The sequence below is a fragment of the Physella acuta genome, unplaced genomic scaffold (assembly GCF_028476545.2).
Source record: "Physella acuta isolate Inbredline_101_S28 unplaced genomic scaffold, ASM2847654v3 ptg000477l, whole genome shotgun sequence".
NCBI lineage: Eukaryota > Metazoa > Mollusca > Gastropoda > Physidae > Physella > Physella acuta.
In genome coordinates, this window is record NW_026731996.1 from 22,355 (window position 1) to 47,975 (window position 25,621).

General features: G+C 37.8%; 1 protein-coding gene across 2 annotated transcripts in view; it reads left to right on the top strand.

Moving 5' to 3' along the window:
* Positions 1 to 25,313, top strand: part of LOC131944042 (myosin light chain kinase 2, skeletal/cardiac muscle-like) — a 37,542-nt gene extending 12,229 nt beyond the window's left edge. Inside the window, exons 3-12 of one of the 2 annotated variants that reach the window (XR_009386988.1) lie at positions 5,241 to 5,331; positions 7,178 to 7,381; positions 8,976 to 9,117; positions 21,283 to 21,482; positions 22,365 to 22,517; positions 23,158 to 23,203; positions 23,569 to 23,655; positions 24,417 to 24,494; positions 24,894 to 24,962; positions 24,993 to 25,313. Coding sequence is in view for 1 of the 2 variants with exons in the window: in XM_059304501.1 (XP_059160484.1) it covers positions 5,241 to 5,331; positions 7,178 to 7,381; positions 8,976 to 9,117; positions 21,283 to 21,482; positions 22,365 to 22,517; positions 23,158 to 23,203; positions 23,569 to 23,655; positions 24,417 to 24,470 (977 nt within the window). In the remaining variant the exon portion in view is untranslated. Of the gene's footprint in view, positions 1 to 5,240; positions 5,332 to 7,177; positions 7,382 to 8,975; positions 9,118 to 21,282; positions 21,483 to 22,364; positions 22,518 to 23,157; positions 23,204 to 23,568; positions 23,656 to 24,416; positions 24,495 to 24,893 lie in introns of both variants that reach the window. The other variant, XM_059304501.1, reaches the window with a different exon arrangement.
* Positions 25,314 to 25,621: the final 308 nt, after the last annotated feature.

A 25,621-nucleotide genomic window follows, 5' to 3' on the forward strand; every position in this document is an offset into this window, starting at 1 on the left:
GGCATGCAAAATAGCCCTACTTTCTGTTTCCACTCACTGAAAAAAATTTTTCTACATCATAAAAGGTCGGCCTAATTGGTTAAAACAAATTTTGTAATTTAAAAATATGGGAGACTTAATTAATTAAATGGCCAAACAAAAAAATTAACGACAAAGCTGCTTTTCAAATGTGCCAACAATGTGCTTAATTTTCTCAGTATGGCATTAGGCAGCTATTCCAGGTTTGCTGGAGATGAGGGTTTTTTTATATAGTGGGATCAGGAAATTAGCCCCCTCCCCCCCTTCCACTATCCCTCACCCCTGCCCAGTTATGGATACGTTAAAGTTAGTGCTAGGGTAAGGGTAAGGGTTAGGGTTACAGCTAGAGTTAGGGTAATGGTTATGGTTAGAGATAGTGTTAAGGTCAGGGTTTGGGTTAGATGTAGGTTTAAGGTTGGTGAGGGTTAATGTAGGGGTTGGGGGTAGCTCTAGATATGTGGTTGTGTTATGGGGCTCGCGTCAGGGTTTTTCAGCATGCGGGGGGAGGGAGGGAGGTAATTGACAGGTCAGTAATGACTCCAGGGGTGATTGACAGAGAGAGGGGGTGGGTAATGTCCTAGACCCTTATATAGTCTAGTAATAGGGCTGGTAAGTAGGTCACCAACCAGTTCTACGGCTCAATAAAACCTACATGAGCCATATAACTTGTTGGTAACCTACTTACCAGCAGCCCTATTGAAATCTTGTGGGAGGAAAGGGACATAACATTGTCTAGTAACTTCAGTGTTATGGCGAGGGTGTGGGGGGGGGGGGGGGGAGAAAAAAACTTTCCGATTTATTTTGAGAACCGCCGAGACTTAAAACAGTCTTACCTGGCGTGCACCGAACACTCGGGTTTATCAAAGGTTTACCGTCATGGCTACAAATGACCTGCCGTGTTGAAAGTTCTGGAGTTTGATCCTGAAGGGGGGGGGAGGGGAGTTTTTTTTTTTTTTTTCTTAGATGAGCAGGCCAGAACCTTCCTGCTGGATCAATATACTTGCCTCGGTTTAGTACATAAACACACGCGCGCATAAGCATGCACGTGTGTGTACATGCACGCACGCACACATATACAGGCCTTCGTACAAACGAATGCACGGTCACACACACACATACACACACACATAAACATAAACATACACATACACACACACATACAAACACAAACACACGCACGCACACATATACAGGCCTTCATACAAACGCATGCACGATCACACACACACACACACATAAACAAACACACGCGCACACACATAAACACACACAGGTACACAAACACACACACACACCTATACTCCATCAGGACAAGAACTCATTCATCAGTGAACCGCTATCTTCCCTAACGTGAGCCGAAACGAAAAACCTAACCCCAAGCCTTGCCCTGCCCAAATTCTCTTTCCTCACAGAAATAGCCTTCGCTGAGGTATGCTAGCATTTCAAGACAAAACACAACATTTCTTCACAAAGGCTGTTTTAAGAAAGTTTTTTAAAAAAATTAAAAAAAAACTCCCAGACCCATCGCTGCAAAGTTCATGTGAAGCAGATTTCAATTATATCAAGAGTTCACGCCCACATGCTGTTTATTGTACCAGAGCAATGCCCAACCGGTCAACGGAAATTACTCAAAATTTGACAGAAGGCAGAGAATTAGATCTTTTACTTACAAGTGAAATTTCATTTTATCTATCTGAAATAGTACTCAAGTTATATTCTTCCGGGTTACCGGAAATCGCTGAACAGTTTAAACATAGCTACAAATTCGATATAATACTTATATACTAAATTTCATCAGCCTAGCTGTAACGATCCTCAAGTTATCGTGTTCACAGACACACTAACACACACATACATACACACATACACACACAGACATACGGACAAAATTGCAATTATATTTTTCCGACTCCGGGTGGGGTAAAATCTTGATTTTTTTTTTTTTTTGCATGATTACAATACTTCCTCTATACTTCGTATACGAGAAATTAAAAATATGTCTAAACAAAACTTAAAATTAAGGGGTGAACGACTAAAAATCTACAAAAACATTATATTCTCCAATAATATTGTTTTTAAAAATAGAATAAAAAATATGTTATTGCGCGTGTCTCTATGTGCCGCCAATAAAATTACTCTCCACCCCAAAAGAGATCAGCATACAAGAATCTCCACAAGATAAACACGATTTCTTACGGAAGTTCACGAAGTTCATTCGCCCCGAGCTGCGGATTTCGAGCGCCATGACACTTTGAGCATTAACACAATTCGCGCGAAACGCGGTAAACAAAGGATTGATTTCGTACTCTCGTTGGGGTTCGGGTGGGGTGGGGGGGGGAGGCAATTGTGTGTTGGTATTTGTACTCAAAGGTAAAATTAGCAGGAATGGAGTGCTTAAAATTCGCCCACAATTCTGAAAAAATACTGGCACTATTCGATGTTTATAAAAGTAAAAACTAATAGGAGAATTATTTTAATTAAGTGGTGGAGGAATGGAGGAACAGAACTACGTTTCTATTAATATTATACTTGTATAATTTACAACAGAAGACATGAAACACGCTTTGTATTTACTAACACTAACAGTCACAGTCACAGCCATATTTTCAAACACTGTCGTTAGAGCTGTTACGTTTAGCAATAAATCTTTAATTCTATGCACTACATATAATTAGATATTGATTAGCCTGAATTTATTTTGTAATTTCTATTTTTTAAAATTGATTTCAATTGTTTCTAAATGATTTTCAAAACATTTTCGAAAATTCAGCTAGATTCTCCCCTTGTAGATTATTGTCTCTATTTTGTATATTACAATATCCTTTAATTAACTATTATGAAGTAAATCCCCCTTATATGTTATGAAGTAAATTACCATTATATGTTGTGAAGTAGATTTACCTTATATGTTAAAAAGTAGATTGTTCATATATCTGTTATGAATTAAACCCCAATCATCTGTTATGCATTAAACCCCTTTCATCTTTTATGAATTAAACCCCTTCCATCCGTTATAAATTAAATCCCTTTCATCTGTAATGAAGTAAACCCCTTACATCTGTATTGAATTAAACCTCAACATCGTCGTTTAAACCCTGTAATGGAACCTTACAATCAGGGCAGGGGCGGCTTCTAATTTTAGATCTGTTTACTCACGCTAAAGGAGTCTCGCTTATGCCAGGCACTCACGCAGTCTGTTATTGACAGGTTTTGGCAGTGCCATATGTTTTACCGGCTGAGCCTCCACTGAAACCGACACCGTCAATATTTACAGTAAAAAAAAAAAAAACAACAACAACACTCTTTTAGTAAGAAAGTGCAAGATTTACTATACACTTTAGAATCGTAGTACGCGGGTGTGGGAAGTAGGCAAGGGGTGTGGGGGTGTTGATTCATTTTTTTTTTGCCGCGCCTTCGTCGAATAAGTACTAAAACACTAACTACATACCAGGCAACTCCCCACCCCCCATTACAGATTGAAATATGTGGGGGAATGATGGTTAAAGGATTAAGTACTAAAACACTAACTACAAACTATAAAGACGACTTTCCTCCTCCCACCCCCCCCCCCCTATTACAGATTGAAAGATGGGGAAATGATGGCTAAAACAGTGCAAACATACCCAAATATTTACCTCTTCGACCCCCCCCCCCTCCTGTACCCACGCGTAAGCGTCAGAACCAATCAGGTAGTGGGAGTTAGTTTAGCCCCGTGCTCGATCAAGCGTGACGAATGTTTTCGGAAGCTTGCGATATCGTTCTGTATCTAACTCTGGGATGATCAGCGTGTATCTGCTAAAGGCGTGGGGTGTGTCTGTGTGTGTGGGGGGGGGGGGAGGGGTAAAAAGGGAACGTAAACACGATTTAAAGACGAGTTGTTTTTTTTTGGGTTTTTTTTTTACAGTGAGCGCAAAAAAATAATTTTTCCATGGGTTATAAACGATTTAGAAAATAACATGTAGAAGTACATCTTCGACTCGCCTTCCTTAACGCTATGGACTCGAATCTCAATGGTAAAGGAACAAGTTAAACCTGTGGGTAGCTAGAGAAGTGATGGCGTTGTGAGACTTGGTACCTTTTTCTATTGGCGACACTAGGCCGTGTTACACCCCGTGAAGTAATTCAGGGTGAAAGCCACCCCCCCCCCCCACACACTTCAGCGACATTACATAATGTACAAAAGCTAGAGGTCTTTGATTTGAGTATCGGTATTTTTGACTTCTTTCAATGTTAGTTTTAGGATTAAGGTTAAAGTTAGAACCGAAGTTAGAGGCGGAGCAAAAAATAAATGGGTTGGGTTAGGATTTGGGCTAGGGTTAGGACCGAGGTTATAGGCGGAGTATCGATACCAGCCCAAAAATACATGGGTTAGGTTAGGTATAAGATTTGGGCTAGGGTTAGAAGTTAGAACGGAGGTTAATGTTGGAGTAACGATAACAGCAAAAGAAAAAATACTGTTTTTTTTTTTTTTTGGGGGGGGGGTGAATTTTTTTAGCTTATACTAAGTTTAATATCATGTTAGATAGGTCTACGTCAGTTTGACATAATAAATACAGTATAAAAAAAGCATTTAGACATCAGTGCTAGCAAATACATTTAAAAAGGGCGTGGCTGATTGACAAATAATCCACCCACACCTCATTAACTTTCCAGACCTTAAAAAAAACCGCTTTGTTTTAATTCTAGACATTGACACGCCTTCGTTTCAGTTAAACTTTAACTGTCGAGTTACAGTACACCGCCTCACACTTAGACAGCAGACAGACACCCGGAAGTACAGATAGAACCAGGGTAGAAACGTACAGTCCAAACAACGGAAACTACAGAAACGAGAATGTCTTACCCACACACCCCTTTAAAAAAACTGTTACGTTTCCTGTTTTTTTTTTTTTCTTACCGCGTTTGTTTACAAAACGGAAACGGATAAACAACACCCTATAATTTATTTAAAGCGTGAGTCACCGGGTCTGAACAGTTTATTTGCTGTCGTCTGCTACAATCTTAAGACAATATTTCTTCTACCTCCCGAGCGGTGATCTCATTTAGATTTCTCTAAATCTATCAAAAGCGTTCTTTGTTTCGTTATTTCTCACCACCGCTGTCATTTTTAACCTCCCGAAAGATGGCGCCACGGTATGACGTCATGTCCTGCATTTTGAAACACGTTTCTTCACTTCTGCTATACTTATAGTATTTATTTTATTTTTTTGCATGAAAAACAGATGAGGAAGCGCCGTTTGAAAGACGCGATGTGTTAGTGAAAAAAGACAAATGGGTTACAGACTTCTACAATGTGGATTCTTTGCTGGGAAAGTAAGTATTGTCTTGATATATCTTAACTTATAAAGTTATATATAAAATATATACTTATTCAAATGTTCTTTCTTCTTCTGCGTTCTTAATTTTAGTGTTGGAAGGGTACCTCTCCAACACAATTAAGTATTTATGATTATGTGCCATTGAGGCCATTGACTCCGATTTCTGCCTGCTTTTCTTTTTGGATTATTCAAATGTTGATAAGGTGTATTTCAGACTGTATATCTTAAGCATCGTTATACTAACCTATCCATATATTTAGTCAACCGCAGAAATTAACTATAACTGACCCTTATGTGTTCTTTTAAAAATAAATCCGACTCTTGAACTTGACTTGATTGCTTACCTCAATCCCAATCCTTAACTAATATAGCAGTCGTGGAAAAATAAATCTTGCCCTTGAACTTGACCCGAGTCCTAATCTCAATCCCAACGCTGATCATAACAGCGACGTAAGTAAAAATGAAAACCTTAAGGCGATGATGTTCTGTCCTGTAGTTGTTTTTATATCAATATGAAAAAAATTTGTCTAATAAATAACAAAAGTTAATCTGTGGGAATTGTTTAAGATTAATTCCAATACTCCCCCTCCCCCACCCCAACGCCGTCCCTAGCAATAAAATCCTTTTGACGCCCCATGTGAGCACATTTTTACAACTGACCTTTAGGTATTTTCAGTCACTCCTTTCATCTACATGTCAAAATAACGCCCGGGACACACCTTTGCTTCTCACCCCCACACACATTAACTACGCTACTGAATAAAGCCACCAGATGTATAAACTGATAAGTTAACATTGATGCAGTAAAGAATGTGTGGGCTACAATCTAAAACGCCCGGGACACACCCCTGCCCCACACACATTAACTACGCCCCTGAATAATCCCACCATATGTATAAACTGATAAGTTAACATGGATGCAGCAAAGAAGGTGTGGGCTATAATCTAAGTCCACATGTTGTCAGATAGCTTTGAGATAGAACAGAGAAAATTTCCCACCAAAATAGAGATAATTAACCAGCGGAAGTGTTCTATTGATGTAGATAGATAAGACGGGGCTGACATGCCGTAGGAAAACATACGGGCTGCATGGGAAAACATCGAGTAACGTACACGGCAACGATATGTGGAAACCTGTAAAACTTACGATGTGTGGAGAAGTAGAAATGTAAAAGTTACACAGTTGGGATGTGTAGAGAAATAGACAGAAAATCTTATACAGTATAGATGTGTGGAGAAATAGACCTGTAAAATATACCTATAAAGTTACACATTACAGATGTGTAGAGAAATAGATCTTAAAGTTACAAAGTATAGATGGTAGAGGAATAGACCTGTAAAAGGTATTTCAAATGTGTGTTGTAAGGGGAATTAAAGCTAAACCTTAGTCGTCTTTTGTTTAGTTATAAAAATGTTTTAAATATTTAAACTCAGATATTTTGATACTTGCTTAAAAGTCTTACCCACATAGAAAATATGATAATACGACAATGGTAGTTTTACCTTAAGACAAGTTCTATCCTAGAAAATATACGGATACGAAGTAGTACAATCGATAATAACGTTATGGTAACTTCCCTATGCACTATAGTCACTTCCTTTAACTCTTTGGTAACTTTACGTAACACTATGATAACTCCCCCTAACACTATGGTAACTTCCCCTAACACTATGGTAACTTCCGTAACACAAAAGTAACTATGGTAACTCCTGTAACGCTATGGTAACTTCCCGTAACGCTAAGGTAACTTCCCGTAATACTACGAGCAATATAAACAGAAAGTGATATTTCAACGCCAATAATACGATAGTAGTAATACTAAGATAACTTCCGTCAACAGAGGAAAATTCGGGGAGGTCAAACGCTGTAAAGAGAGGCGAACAGGGAGACAACTCGCGGCCAAGTTTATAGAGGTCAACGGGCCCCAGGACCGGATGGACATCATGAACGAGGTGGAGATCATGAAAAGTTTGCAGCACCCCCGACTGTTGCAGCTGTACGACGCCTTTGAGAACAAACAGAGCTTTTGTCTCGTCATAGAACTGTAAGTGGCTGGTTACATGTGTTTTGTCTCGTCATAGAACTGTGAGTGGCTGGTTACATGTGTTTTGTCTCGTCATAGAACTGTGAGTGGCTGGTTACATGTGTTTTGTCTCGTCATAGAACTGTGAGTGGCTGGTTACATGTGTTTTGTCTCGTCATAGAACTGTGAGTGGCTGGTTACATGTGTTTTGTCTCGTCATAGAACTGTAAGTGGCTGGTTACATGTGTTTTGTCTCGTCATAGAACTGTGAGTGGCTGGTTACATGTGTTTTGTCTCGTCATAGAACTGTGAGTGGCTGGTTACATGTGTTTTGTCTCGTCATAGAACTGTGAGTGGCTGGTTACATGTGTTTTGTCTCGTCATAGAACTGTGAGTGGCTGGTTACATGTGTTTTGTCTCGTCATAGAACTGTAAGTGTCTAGTTACATTTGTTTTGTTTGGTCATAGAACTGTAAGTGTCTGGTTACATGTGTTTTGTCTCGTCATAGAACTTTAAGTGTCTGGTTACATTTCTTTTGTCTCGTCATAGAACTGTAAGTCTTAAGTGACGTTTGTTTTGTTTGGTCATAGAACTTTAAGTGTCTGGTTACATTTGTTTTGTCTGGTCATAGAACTGTAAGTGTCTGATTACATTTCTTTTATCTCGTCATAGAACTGTAAGTCTTTAGTGACATTTGTTGTTTTTTTTTGGTCATATAACTGTAAGTGTCTGATTACATTTCCTTTTGTTTTGTTTCCTTATAAATACTGAATATCTGACAATAAACTCTTTTAAGCAGAGCTTTTGTCTGGTCATAGAACTGTAAGTCTTAAGTGACATTTATTTTCTTTAGTTTTATGTTTTGTTTCCAATCATCATTTTAGACAGCTGGGTAAAGTGCTAAGCACTCTATCACATTTTGAGCAGATTTACCAGAAATAGATGAATTCAACTGCATCTTTCATAATAACCGTCAAGTCTTAAAACAGACTGCTATAAATTATTTGTAAAAAAAAGAGTTTTTGCTGGATTTCAATTAATTTTACCTAAAACATTTTTTATCTTATTAATGTTTTAATGTACAAAATCTTCAAGCAATCTGATAATTTAACTCACTGAATGTTTTTCTAGGTTAAATAATACTATTATTCAATTTGTTTTTTCTTTCCAAATCAAATCATTTGTAGATGGCTTTAAAAAAATAAATGCTTAATTTTCTGTTCGACCATACATTGCGTTAGTTATTAGTTTAAGTCTTCGGTCGTTTTTTTACCCTTAGCATAAGATTTCACAAACAAAATAGGACGTCTAAACAATTTTTTTAAAAACCTTTCTATCAAAGTGTACATAGAAAGACTTTGTGTTCTTTTTTATTTATTATTAAAATAGGAGTTGCAAATTTAAAAAGTCCTGCTTTCAAAGTGTACATAAAAGGACTTTATGTATTTTTTATTTATTATTAAAACAGGAGTTGCAAATAAAAAAAATCCTGCTATCAATGTGTACATAAAAGGACTTTATGTTGTTTTTTTTAAATTTATTATCAAAACAGGAGTTGCAAATAAAAACCCTGCTATCAAAGTGTAGATAAAAAGACTTTGTGTTTGTCAACAGGGTCAATGGGGGTGAGCTGTTCGAGCGAGTAATCAACGACGATTTTATACTCACGGAGCGCGCGTGCGTCATGTTCATGAGACAGATCTGCGACGGGGTTTCCTTCATGCATTCTCAGAGCATCCTTCATCTGGACATGAAGGTGAGTACATTAAAAGTTGAAAGTATAAGGTAAACACATGACCGCGGGAGGATTGCATTTGATGGAAATAATACTTGGTAAAAATATAAGGTTAGGACAGCGTGGCATAGCGGTAGAGCGATAGAACGCTAACCCGATAGTGTCGAGTTCGAATCCGGTAGAAGTCAGAAGAACGTCCTTGAGTTCACCCAGCTCCGATGTATTTAACTCACGTCGGGGAAAGTAAAGGCGGCTGTTCACACTATCCCTTCATATTTCGAGGTCACATAAACAGGTGAACTCTACTTCACTTGACCCACAGACAGTCAGGTTCGAAAAGGGAAACTTTACTTACTTAGAAATATAAGGAGATGGAAGTGGCCCTTAGAGGTAAAAGTAAAAATATATGTCATGGGTGTAGTCCTTTAGAGAACTTGGTAAATAAATGATTACTGAAAAAGTACATTGGAGGCTAAAAGTGTTTGGTAAAAATATACAGTATCGGGTGGAGGCGTAGTTAGTGAAGGTGAAGTAGAGCCGACCTCTTTTCTAAGCGCGTCTAAAAAAAATCAAATTGTATTTTGTGTGGCCAATTTCACTGCTTAGCACAACCTTCATCAAGCCGTTGGAAAATTGTAATGCGCTGGGTTTTTTTTTACGTACGGGCATTAAAAAAAAACAAAGAATGAACTGTATTGTTATAACCTGAAAAACCATTCGCAAATGAACACAAAACAAACTATTTCTCGCTTTGGATTTAATTATTTTATGCTAGTAATGATTAGGAGTTGATTAGCTGTTTACTAAGAAATTGAGAAAATGTCTAAAAATAACTACAACAAAACGGCGCACTCTTAAAGACGGCAATTAAATTAAGACAAATTGCTCAAGGCGTGATTATTTAAAATCTCAAGGAGCCGGGTGCGGCTGTGAGAGATCACGTCAATTTTTGGTAAGTGCCGGTAATTAGAACGACCTTGCCCAGTTCTCGATGCACCCATTCACGACTTCCTGTTGTCAGGAAAAATTCTGTTCACTTCAGACTACGGGCACTCGTTTGGGCATAAATTGGCCGCAGTAGAGGATTAACTCCTCCCACTCATGCAATAATTGGCAGGAAAAGATTAACTCCTCCCACACAAACAACATGCACTTAAAGACAGAAAAACACTAACTCCTTTCAATCAAACCTAAATAACATGCACGTATTTGCCGAAAAACAATAAGTCCTCCCACTGAAACCTAAAACAAGTTAATAAAAAGTCTAGTGACAATTTAAGCGCAATTTCCTTAATTAATTTTTTGTGACCGAACAAAAAGAAATTTTTGAAAACTTTCTTCGGCAATATTGTTCTAAATTATGGCAGGAATCGATTGGTACATGTTTCAAGTCGCTAAGAGGTCTGGTTGCCGAGATATGGGCCAACAACTGCATTTTTTCGAGTTTTTTTTTTGCTTTTCCGGGAAATCCAGGAAGGAATTCCGGGAATTTTTTTGGCCCACAATCATCCTCGGAACTTTCTTAACATATTTGCTTTAGGAACTAGTCCTCGATATTGCTTCGTTGAGGAGGAGTTACGACTTAAAGCTGCGGACACACATCGGACACACATCGGGCACACATCCATCCTTGACGAGTTAATAATCGCAATTGTCAGTATGGAAATTGCGCTAAAAACATGCACTCATGCCAGTAAAGGATTAACTCCTCCTACTGATACAAAGTGACCCTTGTTGGTTTACAGTAAATAACTTCCAAACCAACTATATTCGTTTGAATACCAGGACAGGCTTCTCACACTAACGCAGACTGTCCTCACAAATATGGCATTAGGGTGTCCTTCGTTCATCAACCGAACCCCTACTCTATAGCCAATGGATGAGTGTTGGCCTACTACACCACCTTCCTCTACTCAGAGTGTTCCATATTATCTTCCATATCCGGGCCTACAGTAAGTCTACAGTAAGTCTGCAGGGTTAAGCAAGCACATGAAATAGTTGCTTCAATAGAAATTTCGTTCCTATAAGAAAAATCTAGACGTTTTACAACTCCCGAAAAAAAACTTTTTTTTTCCTATTTTGTCTGTATGTCTGCGTAAACCCGTCAATTGGCAGGTGAAGTAGAATTCACATGTTTCAGTGACATCAGCATAAGTAGGGATAGAGTATACCCAGCCGCCATTTACTTTCCCCAACGTGAGTCGGGTACCCATCAGAGCTGGGTGGAATCAAGAACATCTAACGGACTCTAGCCCGGGACATAAACTCACGACTTTCAGGTTAGCAGTCGAACGCTCTACTATTCAACCACGCGTCGCTATATCTGTGTGTGTCGGTATTCACGAGAACTTAAATACCGTTTCAGTTATAGTGAAGACATTTCATTAGTATTATATCTAATGTGTAGTTTCCTATCAACTTTTGAGCGATTGCCATATGTATTTTGCTTGCCAAAGAAACTCAGCCGTGCGTAAAAAAAAATAAAAAATCAAGTAAAAAAGTTTGGAACTCTTTCATTTAAACACCAGGGCAGTGTGATCTTGCGCTAAAGCCTAAAAAAATCCTTTAAAAAATCCAAGTTCGTTACCAGGTTTTGAGTTGGTATAGCTGCCCTTCCTCCCCCATCCATGAACTAGTCTGGTGTGTACGTCAGTGTACGTTGCACCTGTGGAGGAAGGAAGTGCCTGGACATTAGCAGCTGCTAACATGGTCGATACAACATTACGTTGTGGTCTGTCTTGATGGGGGTTGGTTTCTGGTACACTAAGGTGGTAGGCAGAGTTTCTTTCAGGCATCCCCCTCCCCCCGGAGAAAAAAGTCTGGAAGAAACACTGGTGGTAGGCTGTCATGTCTACTTCCAGTGTTTCTTCCAGACTTTATTCTCCGGGGGGGGCACTTGAAATCTTTGGGGGGGCGGTAAACTTTCTTCGGGGGGCGGACACTGTTAAAAGTATATATTTTCTATATAAATTATATAATTTTCATTTCGTTCGGGGGGGGGGGGGAGGGCGGTAAAAATTTTTCGGGGGGGGGGGGGGGCGCTTTGCCCCCCCCCCCCCCCCCCCCCGAAGAGATGCCTGGAAGAAACTCTGTCTACTTCTAGCATGAACATTATCTGCTGATTACATCAGATCTGTCTTGATGGGAGTAGGTTTCCTATACACTAAGATGGTAGGCTGTCGTGCCTAATTCAAGCATGTACATTATCAGCTGGTTACATCTGAACTGTCTTGATAGGGGAAGGTTTCCTATACACTACGACTAAAATGGTAGGCTTACGTTAAACATGTACATTAGTGGCTAGTAACTTGTGATCTATCTTGAAGGGGTTGGTTTCCTGTACACTAAGATGGTAGGCTGTTATGTCTACTTCAAACATGTACATCATATGCTGGTTATATGTAATCTATCTTGAAGGGGTGTAGGTTTCCTATACACTAAGGTGCTAGGCTATCATATCTACTTGCAACATGTACATTATCTGCTGGGTACATCTGATTCGTCTTGATGGGGGGGGGTAGGTTTCCTATACACTACGACTGAAATGGTAGGCTTACGTTAAACATGTACATTAGTGGCAAGTAACTTGTGATCTATCTTGAAGGGGTAGGTTTCCTTCCTATAGATTAAGATGGTAGGCCATCATGCCTACTTAAGCATATACGTTAGCTTCTGTTAACATGGGCACAATATATGGTCGATTTAACATTACAATGTAGTCTGTCTAGTTTAGAGTGGTTAGCTTCTTTACAAGACTGTATCACGTTCCCGAGTCCACCTAGCTATGATGGGTACCTGACTTGCGTTAAGGAAAGTGAAGGCGACTGGGCATAGTGCTCACAACACACCATCCCTTCATTTGCCGAGTTTTAAAATAAAATGAATTCTACTTCTTCTGTCTAATAGATCGTTAGGTCTAAAAAGGAACTTTTATTGTTTTTCCTGTCTTTAAAACAAAAGTCGATCGTTTTCCTTTAACTAATTAGTCCTTTGTAAACATCCATTAATTAGTCGTAAATTCAATAGATAAAATCAATCGCCACCTTTCAACCATCTTGAAGTTAGGAACAAAAAAGGTATGGACCGCCATGCAAAATTTAGACGAGCTACGGGCCCACATTCCGGACACTCGGAATTCGTATGTAAAACGGGGCTAAAAATAATTTGTTTGAAACACGCCAAGATATAAAGAAAGGTTGAATCTGCAGGACAAAATGAGACTTTAAATAAAAAAAAAAGAAAACAAAAAGGCAGCCATCTTTGACATGGGGTTCTTCACGAGCAGGCGCGTGCGATGTTCGGAAAAAAAAAATCAAATGATAAAGGCAATACAGTAACAGGAGACGGTGACGTGGCTGGGGCCCCGGAACCCGAGAAGGTCAGGGGTCATTTCTCACATTATGACTGGAGCCACGAGCGAACCTGTGCAGGTGTGCTGGAAATATCGGCTTCTAAGGCCCGGGGACGGGCAATCTGTTGCGTGTCAGAGAGGCGGGGAGGACGGGGAAAAAATAGAGGAAAAATAATGGTGGATGTTATAGGAAACAGATGGACTGTCTACCACGGTGGTGGAGTTCGTGAACTTTAAGTTTCGTCATTTAGAGACACCTTTTCATATTTAGGTCTAGATATTGTACATCTGATTATATATATATATATATATATATATATATATATATATATATATATATATATATATATATATATATATATATATATATATATATATATATATATATATATATATATATATATATATATATATCAGTGCTTCCTCCAGCCTTTTTTCTCCGGGGATGGGGGGCACCAAAAAATTTCCGGGAGGGGCGGACACTTAAAAGTATATATTTTCTATATAAGTTCCATTTCGTTCGGTGGGGGGGGGGGGGGGGGGGGGGGAGGGGGGAGAAACTCTGCACAGAATATCTCAGGACAAGATACATCACGGGAAAAAAATATAAAAGGCAAAATATATCAGGAAAATAATTCCTCAGTACAAATTATCTATAAAAAAAAACAAGACATTTTTAAAAATAATTAATGATTTTTGTGTTGGTTTCCAGTAATTAGAACCATCTACATTACTACGACGAATTAAAGGATTAAAGAGCAGTTTATCCAAGATTTACAACACATGTAAATGGCGGTTCGAGTCGAAGCTGGCTCAGTACAGAAAGATCAACGCTAAAATTCCACGTAATTGTCTGCGTAAACAATTTTACCAGCTGACGTGGGTTAATTTCATAGGCCATCACAACAGATGAAACCTAGACGATAGCATAGGCCACCATACCAGATGGAACCCACATGAAAGCATAGGCCACCGCAACAGCTGAAACCCACATGAAAGGCTACGTGCAAGCAAAAAGTAATCGTAAAATGAAAACAAAAGTATAAAAATGAGAATGGTATTAGAAACAGACACTCGATCAATCGGCCTTGTTTTAGTTTTTAGACAACCCAACTGTGGGTGGACGGTAAAACCCGTTTGTTTACGTCACAGCCCCCATTTACGTCAGAGCTTTGTTTACGACATGGAATTAATTATTGATAATGGAGGGGGGGAGGGGGGTACAGACAACGCCGTGGTAGGCGACTGGGTTTATTGGTGCTAAAAAATTAACGGCATTTCAATTGGGGCAATGTGCTACCTTTGAGTTGAGCCAATTTCTTTTGATGGGGAAGAGGGGGGGGGGGGGGGGGGCTGGTAATAGTTTGCTCATTATCCGTTCAGAGTTTAAATAATAAAGTTCTAAAGAGAGTGGGCGCAATAATTTGAACACATTTTAATTAATTCGGTAAAAGAAAGAAGTTTATTTTAAGTGTTTCCAAAAAAAAAAAGATGGAATTTCCAATATTTTTGGCCGAAAGATTGGAAAGAATAGAATGTTGATCTATCCGCATTATAACTCTCTTTCTCTCTCACACTACTGCATAAATATTACATTTGCAGTAACATTTGCAGTATCACAGAGTTTTCATAGAAATCAAAAGATAACCTACAATATTATAAATATAGATATCTCACGGACAAATGATCTAATTTTGTATGAGATATTTTGTCTGAGATCATTTGTCCATGATATCATTTGTCCTTATATATTTTGTCCTGGTATCTTTTGTCCGTGAGATCATTTGTCCTGATATCATTTGTCCGTGAGATATTTTGTCTGAGATCATTTGTCCTGAGATCATTTGTCCTTTCACCATATATATATATATATATATATATATATATATATATATATATATATATATATATATATATATATATATTATATATATATATATTATTATATATATATATACATATATATATATATATATATATATATATATATATATATATATATATATATATATATACATATATATATATATATATATACATATATATATATATATATATATATATATATATATATATATATATATATATATATATATATATATATATATATATATATATATATATATATATATATATATGTGTGTGTGTGTGTGTGTGTGCGTGTGTGTGTGTGCATAATAAATCATATGTTGAATTGTATTGATTCTGATTAACTTTTCAGTCCCACAATCCTGTCTCCGGATCTTACACAAATCTTTTCGCCATAAAAATAAATGTAGTGTATCTTAGCTAGATTAACATTTCCATAATAAAAAACTACCTCTAGATGTAACTACTTGAGTTAGAAATTACTTCACCGTTCAACCACATTCCCTTAAGTTACATAACAATTCAGTCATCATGGGAGTGAGGGGAAGTAGTGGCTGGGGTGGGGGGGGGGGTGTTCTTACTCACGCCAAACAGGTTTACCTAAAGGTACATCGAAGTGTGCGGGACTCACCCTGGGGCCTGTTGACAAGTGGCTCCAATCGTTTGAGTTGAGTCGTGAACTTTGACCTGGTTCCAGAAGAATTCCCGAGAAGGGGATCGCGAGCGATGAGATAACAGAGACGTACTTTATGTTACGTTTTTTTGGGTCTAATGTTAGCTCAGTGGTTCTTAACTTGGGTTCGATAGAACCCCAGAGGTTCGGTCACCCCAAGGGGTTCGGTGAGTAAGGGTTCGATCGAAACCCAGGGGTTCGGTTACCCCAAGGGGTTCGGTTGAGTAAGGGTTTGATCGAAGCCCAGGGGTTCGGTGAGTAAGGGTTCGATCGAAGCCCAGGGGTTCGTTGTGTAAGGGTTCGATCGAACCCCAGAGGTTCGTTGAGTATGGGTTCAATTGAATCCCAGGGGTTCGTTGAGTAAGGGTTCGATCGAACCCCAATATGTTCGGTGAGTCAGTCTCAGGGGTTCGGCGAAGGTCAAGACACACACCCGACTCATATGAATCACGATCGGATTTTGTCAGTGCGAACAATATAACTTTGTACTTCTAAGAAGGGTTCGGTCAATGCACAATGGAAACTGGTAGGGTTCGGTACACCCAAAACCACTGTTACGTCTATGGATATTTCTTTTTCATTCGCTTGGTTAAGCAGTTTCGTTGACATTTTAAAAAAAAAATTAAAATAATGTAAACATTCGAATCTGATCATTCATTTGGCAGGTGAAGTAGAGTTCACCTGTTTAAGTAAGCTCGGCATATGAAGGGATAGTGTGGTCAGAACTATGCCAAGCTGCCTTTTACTTTCCCTAACTTGAGTTAGGTACTCATTAGAGCTGAGTGGACTCACGGACCTCCTACGTAATCGAGACTTTTGGGTTAGCAGTCGTACGACCTAACACTCGACCACGCCTTCCTCTTTCTTAAGAAAATAAAACTAAAAAACAAAAACAATTCCCTTCTAAACGATCTTGAAGGAAGTATTTTTGACATTTACAACAAGAAATATTGCAATTTTTCTGGGTTTTTAAAATAATACTAAAGGATAGCCTTATTTCAATTAAATGATATCACGTGGCAATTATACATTGAATTTATTAAGGAAGTTTAAAAAAAAGATAATTTTAAAAATTTAAGGGTGCTAGAAATCAATTACACCATTTTACTTGATTAGCGAAACGGTTTTGGAACTGTCAAAATTGAACACTTCAACACTGAAATTACATGTCACGATCGCATTTCACCGTAACAGGTGCTCGATTTTTACGACTCCCCGCCAAGAGCATCGAAAATTTGCACTGTTAGGTGTACGATTTTTTGTTACTGTTATGTTGTAGGTAGGGGACGGCGTGGTCTAGCGATAGAGCGCTAGACCGCTAACCCGGAAGTTTCGAAATTGAATCTGGGTTCAAGTCAGCCCTGATGGGTTAGGGAAAATAAAGGTGGCTGGGCATAGCGCTGACCACACTATCCCTTCATAAGTCGAGCTGTTGGACCGACAGGTTCGGGAGGGGAACTTAACTTTACTTTATGTTGTAGGTAGCTATTATTAGATAAAGGTTAAGCTCGGACTATGTTTAGGTACAGGCTTAAAGTTATGACCAGGTTTTGTTAAGTTAAAGAGGCCTTTTGCTTATCCCAGTGTAGGTTTACTATTAACGGAAGGTTAACGAATCAGTAGATATACAACAGTTCACTATTTATTAATTACACTAATCAATGCGGATGACGAAAATATTGAGGACGTCCATTCATTAAACATAACATTTAAAAAAATACATGTTGTTCAATATGGGCGTTATTTAACTTGCCGTTTTAAGCTGAATGATGTAAATAAAAGTTTATGACGTAAAAAGAAATAACATTTACCCTTTTCATGTTTCGGATATAACCGATCGAATGTTTTATGCTATTTTATCCCACAAACGCAGTTTCTAAAGGCAGTATCGAGTTTTTTTCTTATAAAGGAATCAGTCACGTCAAGTGGTTTCTAGTCGTATGGGGGAGGGGGGTGGTTACCTGGAAGGGGGGGGGGGGGGCGGGTTACCTTGTCGACTCATCACTCATAGAAATGATTCCAAGTTCAAAATTTCTTCATTTGCGCAGGGTTTTTTTTTTGTTTGTTTGTTGGTGGGGTTACAAAATGCTTCTTGTAAGAGGTGGGGGAAAAAAGAAACGAAACAGCTATGAGTAATATGTTTGTGTCTTTGCTTAGGAAGGTTTATTTGTATGTATGTACTTGCGCACTTTGGGGAATGTTCAGCTTAACTATATAAATAAATATATGTATGTGTAAGCTTATATATACACAGTGCGTAGATAAGGGGTGTTATATGGGCGAGTGGGGTGGAGGGGTCAGCAAAAGGTTAGAGCAGTAAATATATACAAATACAAATATATATATATATATATATATATATATATATATATATATATATATATATATATATATATATATATATATATATATATATATATACAAATACATATATATATATATATATATATATATATATATATATATATATATATATATATATATATATATATATATGTAAGTATATGGTGTAATTAGTATCTTAAGTCCGCCCCGGGCATAGAAATCGTACAATTACGCCCGTACTTGTGCGTGCTTTGAGCAACGTACAACGTGAGTTGAGCGCCTTAACCTCGAGAGTTTGTTTGTAAACAGTCGCGAGATAATTATTACGTCGTGGCCAGCGTTCTGATACCCCCGGTATCACGTAGGTGATAGAAATGTGAAGATAGATACCAACAGGACAATCCATGCGTATCTGATGTAAACGTTATTATCTGGCCCTTATCTCAGTGCGCAACGTCACTACCTGCCCCCTATCTCCGTCGCTAAAAGAAACGTTACCGGCAAGTCCGTGTTTATGTAGATACGGTAAAACCTTCAAAATAACGCAGATGTAAGCGGCATAAAGGTTAGGCAGAAGACTGCGAAATGTCTTAGGTCTAGCTAAGTGAAGAAGACAGTTATTCCTTTTTTACATATATATTCTATTTTCTCTTAGAGGAGGATTGGACGGCGCTGATACATCTTGCTGTGCCCGGGGATAAAATTTGGTGTGGGTGGTGGAGTTATAGATGAAACTACATTTACATATATATATATATATATATATATATATATATATATATATATATATATATATATATATATATATATATATATATATATATATATATATATATATATATATATATATATATATATATATATAACATGTGTGTTTCGTATATATTTCATATAGAGGCTTACACAGAAAGTCCCTTTTGGAAGTGAGGGGGGGGGGGCTTTAGATGCATGCACATTTAAACATACAGACCATAATGAGTGTTATGTACATATAATGCTGCCACATCTATATTGTCCACTGAAAGGAATCTTAGAAGTAGCTGATCTGTTCACTCTATCCCAGTCTCTTTTACTGACTAGCTTGAAGGTATTGTGGCTTGGTGCCATTAAAACCCCTGCTAGAGCTGTTAGTTCTCAACGAACTGTCTCAAATTATTTTTTCTGCTATTGATGTATAGCTTATATAAATATATATATATATATATATATATATATATATATATATATATATATATATATATATATATATATATATATATATATTAGCGCCTGATAAAACTAATCGTTTCAATACATACAATAAAAATCGCAAACAAATTCAAAAATTTCTCATTAACTTAAAAGAAAACTAAGACTGTAGACTGTATTGTAAAAATATTAGCATTTATAATTTCCTTCGACGGGTTATATTTATTTATTATACGGTAAGTTTTCATTTGACAACAAAAGAAAAGTCTGAGAACCTATCAGCACTATCAAAGGCCGATAAATGCTGCTCTATCAATAATCAATTACTTCCCTGAGCTTGTGGACAATCCTTCATGGAAATTTTCGATCTGCGCATTATGTTCTTAGTGTAGAGATGCTAGATTGAATTCGGGCAACCGAATTTGCACGATTTTGACTCCCCCATGTGGTGAGCTATGTTTCTCGCGAACTGCGCATGACAATAGATCAGTTCGGTGAGTCGGTTCTAATTACTCCTTGCTCTCTTTTTTCTCTTTTTGTTTTTTGAGACCAAAAGAAATAAAAAAAGAAAGAATGACATTTCAATGATAGAGCTCAATGTTAAACTCGATTGTTGGCATTGGCGTTCGGAGAATGTTGCAAAGGGAACGTTCTCCACTCCCCCCCCCCTTCCCCCCCCCCCCCCCCCCCCCCCCCCCCCCCCATCCTAGATTGTTAAAAGAAATATGTGCAAGATGTACAAAAAAAATGCAACTCTGCGATAGAAGCCAGGAGTATGTTTGATCTCTAGAACCTTACAATGTAACCCGCCCCCAGACAAACAATGGAAATATATTCGCAACAGCAAAGAGCATAGGTTCTTTAGTTAGTACGATTGAAGGCATTGGCCAAGAATATATTTTTTTTTAAAGAAACTACATAATCATTCTTGATCTAGAAGTCTTACTTTACATTTAGGTTTAGGCTAACGCGTAGTTTAAACCCTAACATATTTGCTTTTTAAATAATGTATTTTCAAACAAGATGCGAATTGAATGTGTATTGCACGTCTATTTGTTGGGAAGGGGTCGTAGGGGAAGGAGTAAAATTTTAAAAAGAAAATTCTCTTTAGACCTAGCGATCCATTGTGATGATGATGTACAGTTCATAATTATTTGGCATATAATGGGAAGGTGTGGTCAGAACTTTGTCGAGCCGCCTTTATTTTCCGTAACTTGAGTTAGGTACCCATCAGAGCTGGGTGGACTCAGAGACGTTGTACTGACTTGGACCCGGATTCGAACTCGAGACTTTTTGGGGTTTTTTTTTTTGGGGTATTAAAAACAGCATTTTCATACAAATACTTGGGTAAGGAGTATTTGTATGATGCTGCCATTATAAATTGCTTCATGTATGTGGAGATTGGTTATCATGCAACACAATAGGATATATCAAGAACCAGTTCCCGGACTTGAAAAGTTTTCTGTGAAAGTTTATGAGTTTATGGACATGTTTATGTCATCACCAACTTTTCCCGTTCGTGCCCAAGACACATGGGACATGAAGTAGAGTTCATCTGCTTCAGAGACCTCGGCATATGAAGGGATAGTTCGGTCATCTCTATGCCCAGCCGCCTTTGTTTCCCTAACGTGAGTTAGGTACCCATCAAAGCTGGGTAGACTCAGTTACATTCGACTTTAACCCGGATTCGAACTCGAGACTTTCGTGTTAGTAGTCTAGCTCTCTACCGCTAGTTCAAGCCGTCCCAAGCTTATGTCATAATTTTTTGTCCACTCCACAGCCTGAAAATATACTCTGTCTGACACGAGAAGGGAACAGGATAAAAATAATCGACTTCGGCCTGGCCCGGAAGTACAGTCCAAAAGACGATCTTAGGGTACTGTTTGGGACCCCAGAGTTCGTGGCCCCAGAGGTCGTGAACTTTGACCCGATCTGCCCAGCGACAGACATGTGGAGTGTTGGCGTCATCTGCTATGTGTTGTAAGTGGGGATTGCCATTTGAAGGCAGTGTTTCTTCCAGACGTTTTTCTCCGGGGGAGGGGGGGGGGGGCGGACTAAAATTTCCAAATTTCCGGGGGGGGGGGGGGGGCGGACACTGTTAAAAGTGTATATTTTCTATATAAATTCCATTTCGTTCTGGGAGGCGGGGTAGACTTTGTTCGGGGGGGGGGGGATGCCTGGAAGAAACTCTGAGGGATTCCTTAATTTTAGTGACGGACATAATAATAGGAAACCTTTTGCTTCCAGATATCAAGGTCGCATTATCACAACATTCAATACTACATTCCTTTCCTCAGGAGCTGAACTGGTTATTTGTCCTTTAGGGTCGTCCATAAATGACGTCACACTCGTAGGGGGGAGGGGGGGGGCGTGATTTTGTGACGGTGTGTGGTAAGGGGTTCAGATGGTGTGACGTCACACTTTTGCATTATAAAAAAGCAACGTTAGAAAACGAGTTTTAGCCGTTATTTTGCGTTTTAGAAAACGGTTTTAATAAATTGTAAAAGGAATTGATTAAAAAAAAACTCTATGTTGACAGAGTTCTGGCAAAAAACGTGACGTCATTTATGGATGACCCCTTTAGGTCTTGATAAATATAGTAAAAATCTGTAGTTCAGTAGTACTATACTAGATGATTAAAAACAGTTTTTACCCAGACATTTTGATCGGAGGTGGGGGCCGGGAGGGGAGGGGGACACTTGATACTTCTGATTGGGAGTGGGATTTATAAGAACTGTTTGACCATTTGGATGATGAGGTACCCTACTGCACGACACACTCAAAAAACACACTAGATTCAGATTAGCCGTTACTATTTGTAGCTCGGGCGGTCTAAAACTAAAACTGACCTTTCCTTCACAGATTATCTGGCCTTTCCCCGTTCATGGGCGAGTCAGAAACAGAAACCTTATCAAACGTCACCATGGCGAGATGGGACTTCAATGCTGAAGAGTTTGAAAACATTTCCAGTGAGGCAAAAGATTTCATTACCAAACTTCTTGTTAAAGATCCGAGGTGAGCCTATTTAACTGTTTGTTTCAAAGAAAATAAATGCTGTGGGCTTAACTACTAACTAGACTCTACGACGAATACTAGATCTAGTAAATAGATAGATCTAGATTCTAGATCTATTCATTCTATTCTAAAGATCTCGAAGTCTGATGCGATGACCGATGGGCAAGCTTTTTATTTTTAGTGGCCAGGATGTTGTCTGTGTTAAATGCTAAAAAACAGGCCTAAAACTAAAATTTTCTAATAATCATAAACGTCCCTGAGTCAACCCATCTCTTATGGAGACCTTACTCACGTTAGTAAAAGCGGCTGGGTATAGTGCTGACCACATTATCCCTTCATATGTAGAGGTCAAGAAACATCTACTCTTCTTCATAAGCCAATTGGACCGCTAGGTCTGAAGAGGAATCTTTACTTTTTTTTTACTAACTATAGAATATTTAATAGAGATCTGCATACTATACTGTACAGATAGAGAGCCAAAGATGTATTAAAAATCCAAAGTAGAATAAATGTTAATATGAGGTCTGAGGTAGGTGAGGGCAGATATGATACCACCAGGTGTTCCAATATGTAGGTTAGACATACATAGATGTACCCATACCATTGTAAATTTTGACAATGGATCTCATTATTCTCCCAGAAAACGCTTGAAGGCATCAGAGTGTCTGGATCATCAGTGGTTGAGAGTAAGTCAACTTAATCATAATTAGATCTAATTAGTTAAACAAAGCTTTGAAATTGTGCAACGCGAAATGGCGATTTTTTTTTTTATGTTTGTTCGCCCTTCTTGCAGTTTACCGCCTAGCCATTTTGTGTCTTGCAATTCCCCAACACCCTTGTGTTTTTTTGTATAGGCCTGCAATAGTGCATCTTATAGATCTATACTATTCTATACACTTTTAAATAATGAGGGTTGAGTTAGAAATAATTTAGAACAGCCTTAGTATAAGTCGGACAATATAATTACTGAGAAAAGTGGTAAAAAAAAAATTTATATACTAAATCATGCCCATTATTTTAGTGCTAAGAGCAATTTACCTACAATCTACAGAGATCTGTGAAAAGAGAAGGTAATCTACTGGAAAGATCTTTGTCCAAGAAAAGGCTCAGAAAGTTTGTATACAGACGAAAGTGGCAGGTGAGTGTGTGGGAGGAGGTGTGTGGGAGTGCAGGTGTGTGTGTGTGTGGGAGGAGGTGAGTGTGTGTGAGCAGGTGAGTGTGTGGGAGGAGGTTTACTGTTCATGTCACATTTTTGTTAACTAGCTTTACTCAACTGGTATAGAGTACCAGGCACAAATGTTCCTTCTAAACTGTGCAGTGGCCTAGATATGCCATAGTTGTAAACCTACAGCACAGTCATTTTGTAAAATACAAATAATCTTGAGTGAGTTGTTTCAGAGCACTGCTCACATGAAATATACGTTACACACAAGATTTTGATACAGGCAATGTTGTCCTGCAGCTATTTTTCAGAACTGGTATAGGGCCTGCAGTTTACAGAGATATTCTTGTTTTTTAAGTGTTTAGGTGTACAGTATAGTTAGTGCTAAGGTACTGTTAGGGAGTTATAGCTTAAGCTAGTGTGTTTGCAGTAGGGTGATAGTAAGGATGGGGATCATAATGATGAACATTAGCTGCCTTGTTACCCTATTAAAGAAAAGTACTGAGAAATACATTAACAATTGGTTAAAATCAGCTGTTTGGAGACTTTAGAGATCTCAATTTTCTGTTTTAAAAAATAAGATTTGTTCTTATGAGCTTTAACTATTTTTCACCTGTTTTGAAAGAAATTCAAACTTTTTTTAAAAAATCTTGTATTGTAAGTGTATAGGCTATGTTTAAAAATATATGTGTTTTTACTTCATTACTTAATTAATATAATTCTTCTGTTTTCAACAGAAAGCAATAAATGCTATGCTGGCATTGAGGAGAATGGGTGTGTCACTGTCTTAATCAAAATGGACCAACCATTCAAATGTAAGAAAATAATTAGTTTTATACATAATACAGCTGTTTAAGGAAAAAGAATTAAGAAGCAAGTTGGTTATTTTATCTTGACTAGTAAAAAATATTTTGAGTTCATGTGTGCTCAGTGTTACAAAATGTTTTTCCTTATATTTATATCCTAGTCTGGTATTAGAAACGGACATATTTTTCTTGCTACACTAATACAATGCCCAACTTCATTTCAAACCATGGTTTTAGGTCTAAAGTTTCCATGATGCTTTAAAACAGCAATACATGTAACATTTTATTTTACATTCACATATCTATCATTGGAAATAAAAACCTAATCAGCCAACTGTTATTTTCATTGAATAGATTATCCTTTTCTATGTTTTAATGATAGAAATCTTAAACCCTTATCTTTTTCAGATGTATGGATGTCAAATAAGCGCCTTCTTAAGAATATTCCTGAACATCACACCATGTCACGTGACTGACAATCACATGACACCATGTCATGTGACTGATAATCACATGACACAACATACATGTCCCACATGAAAGCCTCTACTATTGTCTAGACTGTTGGTACAACTCATCCAGTCAGGTCAGAATATGACTTGTACGCACAAAGTTCCAATTGAACCAGTTTGTCGAAATGGGTTCCATAATATTATTTAATAATTTTGATGTGAAATTTGCATGAATTTTGTATACCAACAGGTGAATTTTAAAAGTTTTTCACTTTTTTTGTTAGCATGCTCATCATGCTTTTTATTTAAATTTTTTTTTGAGTTGTGCCTTGATTGAAGCAATAAAATTTTCATTTAAATTTGCAAAAGTTTGGATTCAAAAATTTTTAAGTGTGAAGCATTAGCTGCAATTAAAGAACAAAATCATTTTTCAAAATTATGTCTATTTTCAGTCTTTCAGATTTGATGGATTTTTTAACATTATAAATGATGGGGTTTTTTTGTTTCTTTAATGTTTGTAAAATTTAATATGTGAATGATTTGTTTCAAATTTTATACTTGAATATTTTCAGAATGCTGTGTGTAACCTTTTATATTTGAAAGATGTGTGTGTTTTATATCCGAATGATGTAAAGTTAAAGTAACACTTCCTAGTTACTCAATAGCTCTGGTTGTTTTTACTTT